At 37.3% G+C, this 22,427-nt stretch overlaps 1 protein-coding gene across 2 annotated transcripts in view; it reads right to left on the bottom strand.

The window, feature by feature from the left end:
- TLL1 (tolloid like 1) overlaps positions 1–22,427 on the bottom strand; it is a 193,998-nt gene that overhangs the window by 98,635 nt on the left and 72,936 nt on the right. For both annotated transcript variants that reach the window (XM_065404705.1, XM_065404706.1), the window contains exon 2: positions 4,769–4,879. In XM_065404705.1, the coding sequence (XP_065260777.1) occupies positions 4,769–4,879 (111 nt within the window). The remainder of the gene's footprint in view (positions 1–4,768; positions 4,880–22,427) is intronic.

Here is a 22,427-nt window from a genome sequence, read left to right as displayed (position 1 = left end):
GTACTGATTTTGCTCCAGATCCCTAAGTGGCCCCCTCAAGGATTGAACTCATAACCCTGGGTTTAGCAGGCCAATGCTCAAACCACTGAGCTATTCCTCCCCCCAAATGGCAGTTCAAAAGGCAGATTACAGACTAGACAATGCCATAAAAGGCAAGTAAGTTAGCATGCTTACTCAGTGAATAATAATGTGCCTAATTATTTGGATTACACTGTCATATACTTGCTGGATCCCTTGAGAAAAATTTTCCAAATTTTTAAAAACATTTTAGGATGATGAGGTAATACTTCAATACATTCCTTCCCAAGGAATTATTTGGTTAGCTATAGTATATGCCATGCCATATACATGCATTTCACATTGCCCATTATTAATGCAATTATCTCATGTTAGCATTTACTTTGCAAAATTATGTATGGAGTAAAAAAATCCAGACAATTGTGAGGGGGAAAAAAATCTTTAGAAAACAGGCAAATGTGAAAGAAATAACAGTAATGGAGAGGAATCCATGACCTTATTGATATAGGAAGCTATTATTCCTTTATTATCTCTAGTTATTACAACAAAAATAAGGAGTAAAGTAGTACACTAGTAGTGGTAGTCTAATAACACACACTATGTATTTTGTTTGGTATACAAAAGGACTACTGTCAAATAATAAATTAAATCAGAATATCTTAAAATAGCTAACCTGACTTATTTTATATGACTAATGCATACACTATAGAAAGTACATGTCAAGCCTCAAGCTAACCAAAAGTGAATTTAAAAAATCTACATGTTTTAAGTTGGGGGCAGGGAAATAGTATTTTTGGCAGTTATGTAAAAATTATCTACATAATAGCTCTTTGTTGTTTATTAAGTTATTATTACTTATACAGCACAATGTATAAGTGTTGCTTCACAGGCCAACAAAATGTCAGGGCCTTGCTCTGAGAAGCTCATAATGTAACTGTCTGAACCTGCAAATCTAAGAAGATAATCCTTACTCACCTGAGTAGTCCCACTGCTTGAGTCAGAATTTGGAAGATCAGGCCCTGCACTATTATTTACAATGCAAGAGCCAAATCCTGCAAACACCAGTCTAGCTATTATACTCCCCCGTGGCTAGTTTTTTCCCACATTATATCACATTGTCTTCAATAGGAATTTACATAGGAACAAATATACACAATTATACAAGTAACTATTTGCATAATCAGGACTGAAATTAATGTATTTAATTGTGACAAACATCTGTATATAAGGCTTTTTAAAAAGATGTTTTAAATTGCCCTGATAAACAATAGCAAAATTTTAAAGAATAAATATAGTTTGAGTTCAGAGATTTTACTTTAAACAGGCTACTTAAATTTTTCTATTTAATAACCGTTTGCACGTTCTTTTCTCAGCAGCTTGGTCATGCCACCATAACAACCAGATGGCAGAGGAACAAAGGTATACACAAAGGTTCTGATTCAGCAAAGGACTTCAACATGCACTTAACCTTAAGCACATGCTTTTTGTACGTTCATAGATCCTGCAGCCAGACAGGACCATTGTGATCATCTAGTCTGACCTCCTGTATAGCACAGGCCGTGGACCCTCCCCCAAAATAATTCCTAGAACAGAGCTTTTAGAAAAACATCCAATCATGATTTAAAAATGGTCAGTGCTGGAGAATCCACCATGGCTCTTGCTAAATTGTACCAATTGTTAATTACGCTCACTGTTAAAAATTTACACCTTATTTCCAATCTGAATTTGTCTGTCTTCAACTTCCAGACATTGGGTTATGTTACATTTTTCTCTGCTAGATTGAAGAGCCCATTATTAAATATTTATTCCCCAAGTAAAACTTATAGACTAATCAAGTCACCCCTTAACCTTCTCTTTGCTAAACTACCGTAAACAGATTGAACTCCTTGAGTATCACTATAAAAGCATGTTTTCTAATCCTGTCATCATTCTGGTGGCTCTTTTCTAAACCCTCTCCAATTTATCAACATCTGTTTTGAATTGTGGACACCAACATTGAACACATTATTTCAGCAGCGGTCACACCAGTGCCCAATACAGAGGTAAATAAACTCCCTACACTTATTTGAGATTTCCCTGTTTAGGCGTCCCAGCATTGCATTATCTCTTTTGGCCACAATGTTACATTGGGAACTCCTGTTCAGCTGATTATCCACCATGACCCCCAAATCTTTTTTAGAATCACTGATTCCCAGGATCGAGTCCCCCATCTTTTATGTATGGCCTACATTCTTTGTTCCCAGATGTATATGTTTATATTTAACTGTATTAAAATGTGTATTGCTTGCTTGCACCCAGTTTACCTAGTAATCTAGATTGCTCTGACTCAGTGACCTATCCACTTCATTACTTACGACTCCCCCAATTCTTTGTTATCTGTAAACTTTATCAGTGATGATTTTAAATTTTCTTCATGGTCATTGAAAAAAAAAAGTTAAATAGCGTAGGGCCAAGAACCGATCCCTGCGGGACCCCACCGGAAACACATCGAGCCAATGACAATTCTCCAATTGCAGCTTTATTTTGAATCCTGCCAGTTAGCCAGTTTTAATCTATTTAATGTTAATTTTATATCAGTCTAGTTTTTAATCAAAATGTAATGCAGTACCAAGTCAAATAACTTACAGAAGTCCAAGTATAATATGTCAACACTACTATATCAACCAAACTTGTAATCTCATCAAAAAGATATCAAGATATTGCAATGAGTGGCAGTTAACCACACATTTAAGTGTTTTGTTAAATATGGGCCAAAGTGCCATTATAGTATATACATGTAATAATCTGAATTTAGAAAAATCATGTATTTATAATGTAAAATGAGACCAACTTTTTCAAACTTAATACTCTAAATCTATCTGTCAAAACAAAAGTACAAGTCTTAAAATGATCACTTAGGGCCCAGTCCAGCTCCCACGAACTGTACCAGAAGTTGAATCAGTGCTTTAGGGCCCGGTTCTATTTCTATTATTCCTATAATCTCCTAGTGGGGACTACTGGAGGATTATGGTTGACAGAATCTGGTCCTTAACATGGTACCACAATCTGTCCCTGAAAAGAATACTCCCACTTGGCTGGAATAATGCACATCCCCCAACACAGGGAGGAAAAGAAAATTAAACAGTAGAACATTAAATATGATAAGAAACAGCTTCCAAAATTATCTTGCATCTGTCTGGCAATCACCAGAAAGATCTTTGTCACTTTCAAAGACATCATCAGAGGTATTAAAACAAGTCTGCAGGTCAAATAAATCACTCAACTACAGCTACTTTAAAGGGAAATAACTGACCTTGCTCTCTACATTTTGTCAGCAAAACCAGGACCTGAAATACTTCAAAGCCAATTAAAATGATTTGTTTGAGAAAATGTTAATAAGAGTCAGTGAATTTTTTCAATCCAATTTTGATCTAGAAAAGATCAAAGATGATCCTGCCTAGAACAAACAGGTGGATTAAGAAGAAAATAAAAGAAAATGCCAGGATAATATACAGATATTCTTTATATGTAGTTACAAAGAAGAGTAAATCCGTGGGAAAAAATATTTTAAACATATTTATAAGAAAAATTAACAATTAGAATGGCCATCTTCATCTGAATGGGCCCTTTCCTTCAAATCATTCCTCAAGACACACTCCTGTTGCAACATCTATTAAAAAAATCACCAAATTAATGTTGGCAAAGTTAGAGGGTCAGATGGGGGCAACTGAAATTTACATATATATTTTAAAAAGTAAATGTATTTTAAAATTTTATGTTTGCATATATCACTTTTCTACACTCTTCATATGTCACTTGTCTTTTAAATCTCATTTTCCACAAACTACCCCAAATCCTACTAGAGAAGACTGCAAGACTAGGGCCTACAGCTATGCAGCAGAAACTTAGTTTTCCTATGTGCATGTACTGTACCTAACACAACAGAGAACTAAGCCTGACTGCAGCTTCTTGTACTTCTGCATTATAAATACATACACACATAAATAATAGCAGATACACACACACACACACACACACACACACACTTGTCTAGTAAATATTTATTTGGCCATCTCTAAGACCAGTTTTGCAGTCCAACATTGAAACAAATAAAGAATTTAACGAATAATCAAGCCCCATGGTCTTTTGACAAATTCCTGGAGTATTCCATGAAATGAACATTCTAGGATGCAAATCATACAGGAAATCACGTTTCTCTATTGAAAATTCCATATGGGCAAGATTGTAACTATATGCTCTGCCCTGAACAAGGCACAACAACATGTTGTGATGTATCTCCTGGACCAGCCTAAGAGGGAGACTGTGATTCACTGAGGAAAATCTCCCTTCTAGTTTCACATCAGTATACATTCCCCAGCAGGTCAGTGCAGCTGTGCCAGATGGCATGTGAAGGGGCAAAGCCAAGTCTTCACCCATTCATGAACCTGTCCTGCCCCCCTGCATAGGGACTTACTCCTCCTTACTCTCTTACGCTGCCATGATTTGGCCCCAGCTGAACACTAAACTTTATTTTTATGTTCCAGAGAAGAATTTTCATTAGAAATACCAGGAATAAAATCAAAATTCCATGACTTTTCATTGCCTTTTAGAAAGCAAACTTGTAATGATTAAACAACTTTATAAAGTTTAAAACCAATATTACCCCTAGATGATACCGTGTTTTGTAGGTTTAAAGCGTGGGTTGTGTTCTGTGAATGAATAAATATAGGTTAAAATAAAAAAATTTAAAGTCACACCTTTAACATCATACCTGTGTTATGTCCAAGTCTTTCATTTGAATGCTGTGTAAGGTCAATTGTCCTGTCAATTTGAAAGATTTTTAAGTCTTCATCATCTAAGGCAATATCTCCCCAAAAGACAGCTTTAAATAAAAGAAAGCGGAATTTAATTAAACCATTTACTTAAATATTAAAACCAATCTGAAGAATACATTGTGATGTCACAGCTCATGAAAAGATATATACCCAGATTTTATAATGTTGACTAGTTCATAAAAACCTCGAGAACATGCATTTTAATCCATTCCAATATTTCCCCATTTACCTTTAATATTCCTTTAGCTTTATTTATTTATTTTATGGACATTTTAATTTTGCTGTTGAATTGAATACATGCAATCATACAAACATGACAGTAATCTTAAACAAATCCTTCTATTTTTTCCTTTATACGCACAATAAAGAAAAATAAAACAGGGAATTAAAGTTTTTTTTTTAATATGAAGTCCATCAAAACAGGAGTTTCACAAAGATACAGCCCATAATATAATATAGCCTGGAAAATGAAGACAGAAAAGACTACTTTGTCTTTAATATGTTTAGTGCATATTTTATAACATGTTATATATACTCGTCAGATTGTTTATCTGTTTCACAAAGACAAAAAGTTTTCTTTCCCATTATCCTCCTGCTTGACCTATATATTTCCTTTACATGGTTTAATCCCACATTTTGTGTTCTCTGGCTACTTTGGCTTTCATGGCTTTATAATCTCCTGGTTTTCTTCCTACTTCTCTGTTAGCTTCTGCTTTGGTAGCTCTTCCCTTCTACTTTTCCTATCCTCAGTAGCATTCTCTCAGGTTTTTGTTCTTGGTCTCCTCTTCTTTCCTCTGTACACTTATATGAGCTCATATATCTTAACTTGTCATCCCTTTGCTGATCCAAACCAAAGGGCCAGGAGCTTTGAACAGCTAAAGCTGAGTAAGCTAGATGCGTGTTCATCTGTCTTTAGCCCAATCTCTCCCTCTCTTCAGGATGAAATATCAGCAAAAATAGATGCAAAACTAAAGTCCAACTCAAGCTTGTGGCAAAAGCTAAACTCAGCAGGCCAGACCCTCAACTGTCAATAGAGCTTTGCCAATTTGCATTGGCCGAAGTTATTGTTTATGATCTTTTCCCCAAATTCTTCCTTTTCCCAGCCTCCACCATCTCTGACAATAACTCCATTATCCACCCTGTGACCCAGGCAAACAGTCTGTGTCATGTTCAACTCTTCCTTCTCCTCTCGCCCTATGTACAGGATGTCACCAATTTCAGTTGGTTGTTCCTTTATACAGTTTCCACAGTAAATCCTTCCCTCTCTTTTCCCACAACTAAAACCCTTGTCCACAGTTCATCCACTGCAATACTTCATCTCTGGTGTCCCTATATGTTCATTCAAATCCATGCAAAACGTTTTTGTTAATGCTTTCCTTTCCTATTACTCTAACCATGTCATTCCCCTAGATGAAACCCTTTCTGGCTTTTGCTTGCTGTAAAGATTACATTTTCTTTTGTTTATTGATGTTTTGTTAGCTGTTATTTAATCAAGTTTGCATCATAGAAGTCATTGTTTGTAGGATGTCTTTGCTGGGGAACTCCTGTGCAGTGCATACCCATTCCCTATATCCATAGCACTCACTCTTGAACCCAAGGCTACTAGGAAAAACAAATCACATTGAAAATAACTTCACTATTTTTTGTAACTGGAATGGCCACATAGAGTAACCATCATAATTTGATATACATTCTACAAAGGTTGAGTACTTTACATATTAAAAAATAGCTAAAAATCAGTAAAAAATAAATAATAAAGGGCAGAGAGCCAGACAATACTAAGTAGGAGGTGAAATAACTCCAGAGTTATAAACCATTTTTATTTATAGTACTTGGTTCAAAATTAGGAGCTGAAGTACAAGCCTCATCTTGCCAGTTTTGTAAGCGTAGTAAATTGCTTCTTTTATTCTTTAGGGAAAAAATGCCAGAATATCTACACTACAGGGTGCAAATGAACTCATTCATTTTAAAACAAAATGTTTTAGAACCTTATGCATAATGTATTTTTAAACTTGAACAGTTTCATTTATTACATAAAATAATAGCCTTCTGGAAACAAATTTGAGTATTTGAGGGCATTCCAAATACCTTTGAATTATTCAGTCTCTATATATCCTTTTAACATCTTCCTCCTAAGAGGCACTGATTCAGCAGAAACATTATCCCTTCCAGTTCACCTCATCAGTAGTACATATTATGGACAGCCATCATTTTACCAGTGACCTGTTTCCTGTGACTGGGATTCACTATTGCAGTCTCAGTGTTACAGATGGGAAACTGAAGCACAAAGAGATTATGTGATTCGCTGAGGCTGCGTAGGAGGTCTATGGCAGAGCCAGGAAATACAAGGGAGATTTTGATCATATTTGTGCTAACACTAAAAAGAAGAGAAAAAAATCACTGATGCCCCCTGATACTAATTTTGTACCAGTTTCCTAAGCTTTCACAGTTCATATTTAATTTTTTTCAGACTTTCAGTTGCTGGTGACAAGGGTGCTAATTGGCAGCAATAATTGCCACCTGCTAATGACAGCAATGCAAAGTACTTGTTTAGTATTGTTCTATGAGACGTCTGGTTGACAATTTAGAAGCAGAGCAGCCAAAAGGAAAGCTAAATTATAAAGAGAGAAAATTGTAAGCAAGTTACTCTAACTTACTAACTATTTCTCTACTGTATTATTTCAGAATCATCTTCCAAAGACACTGAGCGACCTTCTTAAAAAATTAAAACCAAAGTGAAGATATGGATATGAATTTGTTCCCTCCAGAGCGGGCAGAAGGAAAGGTACATGTTTCTGAACTCCAGGACACTTTTCCTATCACCTTTCTATACAGAAGGCAGAGAGAATAGTAGTGATAAAAGGATAACTTTGCCGTTAGCATAGCACAAAATCCAGCCTTCTTTGATAATGGAGAAGTTTCATACCCAGTGTATTGACAAAGGTCTGTTCAATTTTCAGAATTTCAATGACAAATGTATAGCTTCCAAGTGGGAGTACAAACTTAAGAAATGGTATCTCTCACCTCTTGTTTTTGAATGAAAACTACCAAATGTTATCAGAGGCATTGGTTTATTGTATTCTAAATCCACAGGAGCAGAATTGTTTTGCCTGCAAAGGCTTTTCATCACCTAACAATCTTAGCACCTTCATGACCCTAGACATTTCTGACTGGAAAAAAGCAGGAGAAGACTTGTTCTCATGCAAACAGCATGGAACATTGCAATGCCATGGTTGCATGACTACCACAGTTGCAAGACAAGAATCACATTGACAGGGAGATCGTACAGTTGCTTCTAATGCAAACTGCTTTCTGGAAGGAAGTTTTAAGGCATACTGTGACAGTTGGTGAGCTTCTCACTGAACACAGTTTAGCATTTAGAGGAAGGGAGGAAGTTATCATCAGTTCGCCTCTCAATGGAAATTATGTAAGTATTCTTGAAGCTATTGCTGAATTTGACCCATTTCTAAATGAGCATATCAAATGCTATGGAAACAAAGGGAAATGTCACCCGTCCTACACGCTGAAAACCATCTGTGATGACTTTACTGAGCAAATGGGATGTAAAGTTTTGGAATTCATTGTAAATCTAGTCAAACAGGCAAAATACTACTCTTTGATAGTAGACTCAGCTCCTGATATCGCTCATGTTGATCAGTTACCAATCATTTTAGAATATTGCTTACATGGTGCCACATATGAGCATTTCCCTGGGTTTACAACAATTGAAAGCCACACAAGAAAGTCACTTTTCCAGACTGTGAAGTCTTTATTGGACACAAACAACACTGCTATTGAAAACTGCAGAGGTCAGTCATACGATAATGCAAGTAACATGTCTGGAAAGTATGAAGGTCTTCAAGTTCAGATCAAAAGACTAAACTCAGTAGCTGTGTATGTGACATGCACAGCTTATTCTCTGAAACTCACAGTACTGATTCTTGCCATCCAACGTTTTAGTTTTCTTCAGAAACTTTTTTGTGTGTGTCATCCCCCAGGCAATGGCAGCTTCTGCGTAACAATCTTACCTAGAGTGAACAAGAAGCTCTCCTGGTCCAAAAAAAGCCTGTCAGATATGAGATGCTATCATGCTGAGTCTTGTAAAACAATTGTAGTGAACTATGAGGGCATTCAACATTGTTTGAAAGAAGGAGTGGACAATGCCAAGAAAAACCATGAAACTCAAAGTGAAGCACAACTATTAAACAAGAAAATGTGCCAACTGGAAACTGCATTTATGAGTATCGTGGGGAATGTGACACTAGAAAGGTTTGACAAAACTAGCATAAAGCTTCAAAAGCCAGGTTGTTGCTGCTGATTTACCGACTTCCTTGGAAGAGTTTGTTACAAGCTTACAGTCTCAGTTTGATTATTTTGAGGAGGAAGCAAAAAAAAATTGGGAAGTGATGTTGATGAGTCCAACTATGAAGAATACAAATGTACTGTAAAGCAAAAATTACACTATCTTTTGAGAAAGAAGGAAATTTGAGGTTGAGTGCTATACCTTATCCTTGACAAGCTAAGTTCAAAAGTAAAAATAAGTGAATATTGTAAGGAAGCTATACCTTGTAGATAATCCAGCACATCTATTGATCAAGTACAAAGTGAAGAGGAAATAAAAAAGATACACTCAGGCATAGCTTAGCACTTACCTAAATGAACTAGAGCCTTAGCATTTCGCCAAAATTTATCAATTTTCAGCATTTATAAGATATTGTGACATGCAGGATAAGAGTACTACTTGAATCATTACATTTTTGCATGACAAAGATCTATGTGATGTCTTTCTGAATATTTTCATTGCATTGAGGTTGTATTTGACTGTACCATTGCTAACTGTGAAGCAGATGAGCATTCTTGAAGCTTGCTTTAATAAAAAATAATTTTCTGTCATCTATGGTAGAAACAAAGCTTAATGCTCTTGCTATCATGTCAATCGAATGGGACTTACTTCCGACACTGTTTGAGGATACACTAACATTTGTAGCACTTAATGCTTGCAGGATGCCAGTTTAAACACTCAGCATTTCATTTGACTCGTAACTTTTTATGTTTATCCAATTACTATATAACCTATTCATTGCCACTGATTTTCTTTTGCTATTTATTCAGTAATATACATGACTTGTTGATTGTCAGAAGCCGGGGTACCTTTTTGCTTTCATTAATAGCATGTTCACAACAAAAAAGGGGCCTCTGAAAAACATTAGTCCCAGGTCTCCAATCTGGTTAATGCGGCCCTGTTGGATTGTCCATCTTTTGATGCTTCCTTAAAGTATAAAGGGAGTAACTTCCTGATAATTGCCTTTTTCTGACAAAAAGGTTGGGACTGTCATGAACAGAAGGCATATCCTTCCATTAATTTTTGGAACAAAACTCCCAATGAATGCAATTAGAGTTTTGCTCAGCAATCAGCGGAACATATCCCTTAGTTAGTAAAACTAAACAGAATATTGCCACCATGAATTTCTGGAATTTTATGCAAGAGTAGAGGTACCAGTGCAGAATGCATATCCCTCCCCAGTTTTAAATTTCTTAGGGACCAAAAATATTTCAAGAATGCAATTCAGGTGCCGTCTTCTCGTAGAATACCTAAATTGATTTTAGTAAGAGTAAGCAGAGGACTCCTTGCGTGTATATGTTTGTGGTGAGGAGCTAAACGGTTAAGAATTCTGTTGATTCTCCTTTTGCAACTACTGGCAGGACTCACCTGTTTCGATATGTGTGTCTATTACTCCTTGTAAAGATAACCTTCTCTTTGATAATTTTGCTCCAAGAAATGAACAAGAATCAGATCATTTAGTGCTTCAAAACAAAAAACAAAAACTGTGGAACAAAGCATTTGAAATGAGCAAAACAAAACTGGAAGACTTGGAGGTATTTGTATTGGGAGGCAATCTCAAATTAATCTAATTTCTTACCTTGCGTACCATTTTGTTAACAACAACAACAACAAAAGGAATCTTAAACTTGCTGTTTACAGTTTATTCTCTTCATTTGAAAATGTTAACACTGAAATTAATTTACAGAAAGTATTATAAGTTTTTTGTATCTGAAACAATAGATACAATAGAAAAAAAGTATTTCAGCCATCACATTATAAACAACCTTTTAATGGAATCAGCATCCATGAGTCCATCAAAACTCCCATGCTTAGGAAAGAGCTATTGGATCTGTTTATGTAACAGTTAAGAGAGAGCAGATCCTGACTAGTTCTAGAGCAATATGTATTTTTAATGTATTTAGTGTCATATTTAGCCAATATTCACATTGTAACTGAAAGTTTATGCACTATGTACATAAACCTTATTGATGGAGAACAGGCTCAACCCTGATAAATTCACAACCCTGATAAATTCATTGATGAGGACAAGCCCACATAAAATCTCCATCGGGAGCTACAATTTTCTGTCACAGTGGAGAAGCATTTATGCTCACAGGGCTCATGCTGTTGCACTTTTGCATCCCTACAAATCTGCACTCTCACCCAATCAATCAATCAAGTCTTAAAGAACCCTAGAAAATTAATATACAAAATGCAGTGGTGCAGTTAGCATTGCTACAGACACACACACCTGACTCAAACCCACAAAAGTGAAGAAATGAGATGTTAAGCCACCTAACCGTTCATATCCTCTTTTCCTCTATCCATAGGCACACACACCGTAACAGTACTACAACTACCATGCACCACAACCTTAATTTTGTCTCCCTAGGATGCCAGCCTCCTATTATCCCCTTTTACTACTGTATTGTGCACATCTCTTTATCAAGTTACCTTCCCTCAACATGACCAACTATTACACCAAATATCCACAACAAATATCTAGTGTTGGGGCAGGGAGAGGGGAGGATTTATTTAGTAAAGGGATGTGTGAAGAAGAAAAAAAGGGGGGAGAGTTAAGGTTGGAATGTGTGATAGAAACCACACATAATACACAAAATTTTGTTGGGAACTGACACGCATATGTACACGTGAACATGCGCACACACACAAATCAATATCTATATTAAACATAGACTGAATATTTTTCGAAAAGATATGCTGCAGTTCAATCACAAGTTATAGGCTTGGAGTAGAAGTCACTTGGTGAAATGCTATGGGCTATGTTATGCAGGAAGTGAAAATAGATAAACATGACAACCCCGCTCCAGCATTAAGATCTAGAAAGTACGCTTATTAAGTTTGCGGATAATACCAAACTGGGAGGGATTGCAACTGCTTTGGAGGACAGGGTCATAATTCAAAATGATCTGGACAAATTGGAGAAATGGTCAGAGTTAAACAGGATGAAGTTTAACAAAGACAAATGCAAAGTGCTCCACTTAGGAAGAAAAAATCAGTTTCACACATACAGAATGGGAAGAGACTGTCTAGGAAGGAGTACGGCAGAAAGGGATCTAGGGGTTATAGTGGACCACAAGCTAAATATGAGTCAACAGTGTGATGCTGTTGCAAAAAAAGCAAACATGATTCTGGGATGTATCAACAGGTGTGTTGTGAGCAAGACACGAGAAGTCATTCTTCCGCTCTACTCTGCACTGGTTAGGCCTCAGCTGGAGTATTGCGTCTAGTTCTGGGCACCGCATTTCAAGAAAGATGTGGAGAAACTGGAAAGGGTCCAGAGAAGAGCAACAAGAATGATTAAAGGTCTTGAGTACATGACCTATGAAGGAAGGCTGAAAGAATTGGGTTTGTTTAGTTTGGAAAAAAGAAGACTGAGAGGGGACATGATAGCAGTTTTCAGGTATCTAAAAGGGTGTCATAAGGAGGAGGGAGAAAACTTGTTCACCTTAGCCTCTAAGGATAGAACAAGAAGCAATGGGCTTAAACTGCAGCAAGGGAGGTCTAGGTTGGACATTAGGAAAAAGTTCCTAACTGTCAGGGTGGTTAAACACTGGAATAAATTGCCTAGGGAGGTTGTGGAATCTCCATCTCTGGAGATATTTAAGAGTAGGTTAGATAAATGTCTATCAGGGATGGTCTAGACAGTATTTGGTCCTGCCATGCGGGCAGGGGACTGGACTCGATGACCTCTCGAGGTCCCTTCCAGTCCTAGAATCCATAAATCTATGAACAGGTAAACAAACTTAATATTTAATGTAAACTGAATACAAATAATTATCTGATGTGAAACTTGTTTGGTGTTCATACTAATATTTTTGCAATTCATTACCTATTAAATAAAAAGAAAAATATAAATGTTCACAGCCATTTTGTAATAAGAAAAGCGTATTACAGACAGTATTAATATTGACATGAGTAAAAGCATAGATGAGAAAAGGTTGTTGGCATTTGACCCTAAAACACAGCAGTTAATAACACCAAAACTAACTATACCTAGTGACACTGCAATTGACTTACTTAGCTACCAAGGACAGCTCTAAGAGGGTTGGGTTGTAGTATTTCACTGTGATCCACCAAATATTTTAGCAAATGTAGACATCGGTTTGATTTTTGTATGTGTTAACCAAACTTTCCACTCAGGTGGGAAAATGCTCCTGTTTGGAAAGCTATGCTTAAAACAGAATTACAAATGCTGGAATTGCAACATAATGGAGGCAACAGCAATTCTCTCTCAAATTAGGCTATAAACAAATTACGTTGTCAGTACTGAAAATGGGGGCACAAATTGAAAGATAAACTATGATTTGTTCTGAGAAAACATGCAGAATTTTGAGAAGAGAGATTATTCCTAAATATTTTGGAGAAATGCCAATGTTAGGCTTAAGGAAATTTTAGAAGACAACAACATTCTTAAAGGCAAAACCCTGAACTTTGTTGTGGTGGTAGAAGGCACGAGGAGCTGTGCTCTCATCCTCTTCACAGCAGCTGTGAGAGACTGTAGCGTAACATTAAAGAGTGCTTTGCTGAGGAGCTAGCTACCACCCCCTGGCCACAAGGAGAATTATCTGTTGTTTTAGGGACATAATGAGGCCCCTAGTTCTCTACTGAATACTGGGCCAGATCTGACAAAGTTTTAAGCACAGTCAGCTCCCAACAGCAGGAGTACAGGGCACTCTGCATCTTGTAGCATTGGGCCTACTAACTAAACAGCCAGGGTACACAGGACTTCAAAGGAACAGTAGGGTGCACCCCTACTTAGTCCTCAAGAGCCATCTTACCCAGTAGCACCTGCTCTACAGTACACTCTCCCCAGTGTGATTCTGACTGGTAAGAGGAAGATTTTGACCTAAGTGTGCAAAACTGATTCAACTCATTACAGAATATGACATTCACTGATTATATTTATCTTGCACCCCTGGTTTAAAGTCACACACGATGTGGGAACATTTCCCTTCAGTTCTGCACCTAACTTATCTCAAGAATCCTAACAATCTCAAGAGATGTTCTATGCAAATTAAATAAAGAGACAGAGAGAAAGAGAGAGAGAAGAAAAATTGCAATTGACATGGAGGCCTATGATATCAAATTGACTTTTTAGTTCTCAGGACAAAGAGTCTGGGGTGGAGGAGGATTTGGATTTGGATGTTTTCTTTTTGTATTTTGTGTACAATACCTATTGTAACTAATTATTATTTTTATTTTTAAGTTTTTATTTAATAAACATGAACAAAGGGAAAGTAGAACAAGCATTGAAAACAAGAATTAATCCTCCTAAATGTTTATATTACTTAAATTCAGTAAGGAAGAAATTTAAATATTAAAATGAACAAAAGCAAATGAGCATAATAAGCCACAACAATGTTAATATTTGATCTGAATTTTAAAAATTGTTTATAAATCCATTCAAACTACAAATGTTTCCATTTGGAACTTCAGTGGTGGCAAAACAATGAATTTTCTTAGCTAGTGGATATAGATTTTATGGCTTGGCCTTCAATAGACTGAGTTTCCTTGCAATAATATCGATAGAGAATATCAGGAAAGGTTATACAAAACCTGAAGTGGAGTCAAAGCTATTTTAGTTCTTAAAATTACTGGATTCAGGATCAAATCTGTAATTTTCCTATCAAGAGTGCAATGCATGGTAAAATCCATTAAAACAATACTTCTGTATATCTGTGAAACAGAGCCACACAGTCTGATAAAACTAGAGTTTTAACCCTGCACTTCCAGTTGCACATAATGCATTCTAAAGTATTATTACTCACAGTTACTAATATGCAGTTATTAATGCCAAGCCAAAGCATTCTAAAACCATGTGTCGGACCCCCGAAAACTATGGTTTAAAAAAATCAAGCTTAAAATCACATTGTTTTTCACCTGCCTTCTGATTTTTTTTCATCTTTAGGTGGAAGCTGCCCACCCCCAATTTTTGTGTGATCATCTCAGGTTCAACATTCAACCCTAAGTACAAATGCACAAATCTGCAGACCTCTTTGTTCACTATTTAGAGTGCTCTCTCTCTCCTGTTCCCTGAGGTCCAGAGAGCTGCCATTTTGTCTATCTCCCTTCTGCCCTAAATAGGATAGTCACCTGCCTCACTCATTCTCCCTCATAGTCTAATGTTCCCTACCCACACCTAAATTCACTTGACTCCCATATTTCCCTCCCTTTTCCCTCACAGTCTCCTATCTACCACTCTGCCATGACACATTCCCCTACACCTCATCTATCTGTCTCCTGCTCCCCACATTCTCCTGTCTCACCGCTTTTTAACTTATTTACTAACACATACCCCTCCCTCCTGCCCATATCCTCTCATTCTCTGCACTTCTACATTCTCCAGTCCCCTGCCTGGCCCTCACATCGTAACTAAAGGGCCACCATTTTACCTGAGAACCACCTTGCTTCTGCACCACTGGAAAAATGGGAGGTGATGGCCTTTGCTTGGGGCAACCTCACTTTAATTTGCATAAATTAAATGACCATGGTGGTCCTATTGCTGAGGTTTCAATCTCACTGACAGCAGTGCATGTTGGTGGCCATTCTGGGTAAGATCAAACTTCAAAAACTTGAAAGTAGAAATCAGAAATTCATGAAAACCCTTAAAATTACCACAAACATTGTGAAACTTGGCAATACTGAAGATGATATGGTAGTGAAGGCCCAGATCAGTTCCCTTTTGCAGACAGATAGTGGAGACAGGAAATCTCCATGTAGAAGGCCTCAAAGAAATCCCACATAACTCATCAACCCATTATGATACCTGTGGTTTGCCTGCCCCATGGAACAGTCTATGTGATCTGTCCCCAAACCTGATAGATCTTCGCAAGGCTGGATCTGTCCATGAAGACACCCTGTGTCTTGCTTCCAATTACCCATTAGAGCAATCCTTCCAGAGTCTTCCATTGACCACAGCTCCCCCCCAGGGAAATCAAGCTGGGGGAAAGCAGGAAAAATAGTAATTATTTTTTGGGACTAATTTCCACAGGGCCATAGAAGGAGCAATGTGCACCCCCCTTATCCTTGCCCCCAGGCTCAGCACACCATGGAGTTTCCAGACCACATGGAAAGGCCTCTACAAGTTTTCAGAATGGTGTCACAGTGTTAGCAGCTGAGACCTCTACTTGGAATGGGGGCATCTGTGCACAGAGGGTCAACTCTGGGTACAGATACAGGAGGGATTTTTTTTTTGACATTGCACGAGACATAAAAATATCTGAGACTCATATGTATGGACATAAGCATATGTTAATAACTAGCTACATTGGTCCTGGCTAACTAAAACTTTAACAAATACAAACCCTTCCACAGCTATATGTGTCAAGAGAAATCAAAGTGTATTCTACATTGCTATTGAAATGTAATGTGCTAAAAAGACTCTTTCCTATGTCTTCAAGAAACTTAATATTTTTGGATTTTCCCTCCTCTTCTTTTTAAACTACTGTTGATTGGAATCAAAAACAAATAAAAAAATAAGTATTGTTAGGCGGAGCAGGTAAAATGTACAAAATCTAAAGAAATAGATTAAAGTACAACTGGCACTATGTTGAGGTGAGGAGACATCATATTCTTGTAACTCTTGATACCTCAAGGGAATGAGCAAGGGCAATAGCTATACCAAAGTTCCTCTACATCTAAATATTAATCCATAAGGATTGCTGTGGAAGGGACAGAATTTGGAGGCAAGGCTGGGGTGTATAAAAAAAAGCAACAAATAAAGTGGAGTGAGAATTAAAAATTATTTTAAATACAAAAGAGTTAGGGTTAAATATAACTAATAAAAATGATAATAGAAAATGGCAAGTTCTAAATACAAAAAAGGTAAAAGCGGAAAGTTTTTTATGTCGGGGTTAAACATTATTAAATACATTAAAATACAGATATTTTAATACACAAAATCACAGTATTGTATGTCAGTTAAGGCTGGACAATAGGTTATCTATCTAACCAAAACCTCAATAAGCAAGTGAATTTAAAGTGATCCTTGTCCTCCTTCACTCAGAGTACACATTTCACTTCTAATACAGCTCTATACCCAACTCATCACAGCCTTAACTCTGCTCCAGTAGGGATGCCAACTTTCCCCAAAATTCCCACCATAAAACATTATTGCCTTCATTCCTACAAGTCTTCACATTTGTGGAAGCGGTGCTGGAAGACTAGTGTCCCTGTTGGGACAGAGTTAAGGTTGTGGTGCATTGTCTGTGGTGTAAGGTGATGGTTCTATCATTAAAATGTGTGTTTCTGGTTTGAGGGTATGTACTACTAGATGCCCTAACTTTTCGTTTCTTTGTTTCTGTGGTTAGGCATGCTTTGTGTTAGTATGTTATGTGCAGACCATCCTAAGTGACACACAATGTTGTATTGATGTCCCACTTTTTATTTTTTTTAAATTAAGGAAGTCTCTGACCCTCTCTCTCTGATTACTTACACACAAAAAAGCAGGATCTCTGTGAAAGTGCCCAGCCATCACAGGAATTCCACTTACACAAAGAGGCATTTTCATGAGAACCTGCTCTCTATGAAAGTAGCCACTTTGGTGAAGATCTTCCTCTATGGCACAACACAAATGCTGCTGGTCTACAAAAATCCATTTATTTCCACTGTGTTAGCCCTAGTTTCACATGGACACATGTAACAGCAGTATTGTATTGCTCTTCTAAAGTCATTGAAAGAAAGCTGATTGAAAATTTTTAAACTAGATTTTTCCCATGACAAAAGTTGTATTCTGAAAACAAGTTTTCATAAAACCATTTTCTCAAAACAATTATTGAAATGTTCATTTTTGTCCAATTTTTCATTTTTCTTTAGTAAACTACAAAAGAACAGGAACTTCAAAAAGCCAAAGCTACTTTGATGAAACAAGGATCTTAGTTAAAGCATTTGACTGGAACGAATGCTCCACTCCTGAATCAGCTGAACAGTTTTGTGAAGAATAGGATGTTCAACAAAGAACAAGCTACTGTGTCAAAAATTCTGTTAGTCATTCAATGGTTCAGCCAATTCAGGCTGAATATTTTCACTAAGAACCTACTCTTCCAAAAAAATTTCATTCGTTTCTCAAAGATCTTCAGCATAACACAAATGTCCCAGAACTAGCAAAATCCAATACACATCACTGTGCTAACTGCCAATTTTGGATTCAAGGAACATTAGTGGGAGCATGTGACAAAAGGCAGTGTTGTATTCCTCATCTAAACTGTTCAAAAAGATTTCTGCATGCCACATTGGAGAATGGAAATAGCTAACATAATCCTTGTTCTTCATCACTAGCCATTGCACATAAGGATTTGGTTATGATGAAAATTGAACAAATTACCAAAATAATTACATAAATATGCCCACAAACTTTCACTAGTACACATTTCTGAGTTTCCACTTTCTGCCGCTTTTAAACTAGAAGGATCCAAAAGTCTTGAGTCTCAAAATGTAAACTTTTCTTAAGGACAATTTTTAACTGATTGGAAGTGAGAAACCTGCAGATTTACTTGAAAAGTTTCTAAAAATCCATATTGTGTGGTGAAAATGTGGGGCATTTACACAGCATTTTCACACAAAAAGAGGGAGTTGAATGTCAGCTTTAAGTGAAAACACAACCCAGCCTTAATTATGGCATCATTCCTACTCCTCCATAAAACACATAAACACCTCAGGTGGGAAATCGCTGTGACGTTTCACTCCATATTCTTTATGAAAACATGCTTCTGATATGAATATGACATAACTAAGATGTACTTTATGCAAGATGGGTCTTGTAAGATATCATTGGAAAGGTTATAATTTACTGAATGTGATTATCCAATTTGTATGCCTGTATCATTTCTGTATCTCAAGTTAGGAATATTGACTATGTATGGTATTTCAATGTCAACTTTGGGTTATGCCCACTGCTAACACTTCAGGTGCAACAATGGAAAAGCCAGACAGGGCTGATGGCCCATTAGCCAGGACAGTGCACTGTGAAAAGACTTGGCCTTCCTGCAGACGCTCCATATTGCCACCGACTCATGAACATGGTGATACTACAGAGTCAAGTGATCTTGTCACCTGATACTAAATGTTACTTGGGACTTCTTGTAACTTTCCACTGGAACGGAAGGGGGGGGGGTCAAGTTTGGGAAACAAAGGATTCACACCTTATGTAAATCTTATTTAAAGGTGGGGAGGAAGGCAAACGGAGCTCCTCCACTCCATGGCCTGTTTGCCCAAGAAGAAAGACTGCTAAAGCCACCTGAAGGAAAAGGGGGGGGGGGGAGAGGGAGAGTCCAGACTGAGACAGTGATCCAGTCTGAAAAGCAATACAACTGGAACTCTGAACCACAGAAACTTTGCAACCAGCCTCAAACAACATTTAAGGTGAGAATTTACATTTTTTAACCTGTTTCTTAAGTATATTGAGCTTAGCTTAGCTTGCATGTTTTGCTTTATTTGGTCAGTAATTTGCTTTGTTCCATCTGTTCTCTTATATTCACTTACAATTCACCTTTCGTAGTTAATAAACTTATTTCTTGTTTATAATATAACCCAGTTTAAGTAATTTATAACGGGGGGGGGGGGGGGGAGAAATTGTGCACGTCTCCCTCCACATTGAGGGAGGGGGCGAATTTCATAAAATCTTTGGGTTTGTACCCCTTAAAGGGAGTGGGCACCAGAGTGTTGGGGCAAGCCCCTAAGGCTGAATCTTTCCAGAACGGATCTCTGTCTCTCTGTGCAGCTGGGTGTGGCCCTGCCTGTGTGCTTGGCTGGAAGAGGCTTGTGAGCCTAACCCGGCAAGTCCAGGTAAAGGGGACCCAGGCTGGCAGAATAAACTGACTCAGTGACATCCCACTGGGATGACATCAGGTGACACCCCAAAGGGCCCAAACCCGTCACAATCACATTCGGCTTCAGTTTTCAAACTGATTCAAGACACCCTCCCAATTTAAACCATTCATGTGTATATAAAAATATCCATATTAATGAGGCTACAGAAACACATTACTAGTGTACTGTTTATGTAAAAATGGAGGGACAGCTATACCAAAAGCAACAGTATAGTGAAAAAAAATACTGTCATTTTCCTCAAATATGTCCACCAGCTAGCTATCTTAGGTGTAAAAATATCATGACTGTCAGAGTTAATTTCATCATAGCACAGTGCCCCAATTGATCCCATATTATAGACATGCTACAACAACTCATATTTTTATTTGCTTTTGAAAATTCACATTCTTGGAAACAGTGTTAGGGCCAGATCCTGCAAAGTTACTCATCTGAGTAAATTTACCTTTGTGAGTGAGACCTGACTCCACGGAGCAAAGTTCTAGCCTTTAAAATGTAATCATTTTTAAAATTACTTTTTCTGACAATGAAATTCCAAACTAGATCCATGTCTTCAAAAATAAGCTGCAAATAAAAGAATGAAAAAATCCACAGCAGAAACAAACCTTTGTGTTTTTCATTTGCCACCTACATAAAACAGCTGCTGTAGCTAGAAGACAGACAGAGCAGCTGTTGCAAGCGCCACTAAAGATGTAAGTCACAGATATTCTTCTTTCGTCCAGAAAAAAGACAGTAATTTCACCAACTCAAACTGACTGTCAAAGAAACTGCTATTACTCTATGCAAGGATAAGAATTAAATAGAACGTTCTTATTTTTTTAAATATTTTGTTGTTACACCATGGTTAATCAGCTATAATATGCTGGAGCTGTGTAATGTCGGGGGAATCTGGGTAAATTCAGGCAAACAATTATTTTCACCCAAAACCAATTTATTATTTAGCATTTTAAGAAAACGTTTTAATTGTACTTTTCTCATCACAAAACAATTGGATCAAAAATCTGAAGTGTGGGTGAAATCTGTTCATAATATAGACTACACCGTATCATGCGCAAAAATTGTATTTTATCTTTTTATGATCATTACGAAGATTGCTCCTTCCAACCTATTCATGCTTACAGCATACTATCCTTATGCAAGCTTATATTATCCAATATGACGTGAGACCTTCTAAACCTATTATTTACTGAGATTTATAATACAATTGTGACTACATATGAGACACAATCTGTAATTTATCACCACATGATTCTAAATTCTTAAATTACAATAGAAATATTTTATTTTGTGCTTTATTTAATGCTTTTACTATCTCAAATGAAGCACAGTCTTGTTTTCCTGGCTCCATAAACTCAGCACTATTACTGAAGATGCTCCTTTTGCTTGGCAACTTTCCAGGTTTATCTTTCTTCAACCTGTGGAGGTTGAGCAGGCCACTGAGAGCTTTAAATGAATGTTAATGGTGAAGCTGAATTAGGCATAAAAGATCTGTGATGCAGTGAACACTGAAACAGTAATAGACCGACTAGCTGCACAGTGGGGAATTCCAAGAGGAAGAAGGTTTAGTGTCTGGACGCTGACAGGTCACAAGCGTAGAAACACTAATCAAGTAAATGAAACTGTGATATAGAATGGATACCAAGGGAACAAAGTGATCTGAAGTGGAAATTGTGAAAAGCTCATTTTTGAACAAAGACCAGCAGAGCAACATTTGTATCAAAAGTGCATGCTCGTTCTTCTATCTCTAGGAAAAGACATAGGAGTTCAAACAGCAGCTGAAAGAACTAGAAAGAACCAAGGAAATCAAATTAAATGAAACACAAAGAAAAGAGCTATGAAGGACACCACAAATTCAGACAATGGATGAGAGTTATGGAGCAGCAAGAAAGGAGGTGAAAGAATGTGGCAGCTAGGAAGGGTAGTAACCAAGCAGAATGAAAACATCTATGGAGCATTTCATTCTAATCCCCAACAATGAGCATTCTACTCTTGAGGAGGAAGAGCAGAAGCAGACTGAGAATTAACCAAATATATGCCAGATCATTACCAAGATGACAGACAGAGAGCAGACAGGAATGGAAGGGAACAACCAACAAGAAAAAAAAAGGCAAGTAATCCCCACTGGAGGAGATAATACTTCATTCCGCAGAACCCTGACCAAGACTTCTGTAGCCCAGATTAAAAAAGATGGTGGGCTGCATCCCTTGGGCCAGGACTTACATCACAATAAGGGGGTTAAAATATGCTGAAGGATGATGGGGAATTCTCATGGATTGTAATCCACATGGAAACAAAGCACTCCAATGAAGGAAGATTTGATAGAGTCACTTCAGGGCTCATGCAATGCACTTCAGGGCTCTAACATTGCCAGGTCTGACAGAAGAAGAGAAGACTGAAAGATCATCTCTGATGGATTCAAGCAT

Source organism: Emys orbicularis, chromosome 5 (genome assembly GCF_028017835.1).
Source record: "Emys orbicularis isolate rEmyOrb1 chromosome 5, rEmyOrb1.hap1, whole genome shotgun sequence".
NCBI lineage: Eukaryota > Metazoa > Chordata > Testudines > Emydidae > Emys > Emys orbicularis.
This window is presented reverse-complemented; position numbering and strand designations above follow the sequence as displayed.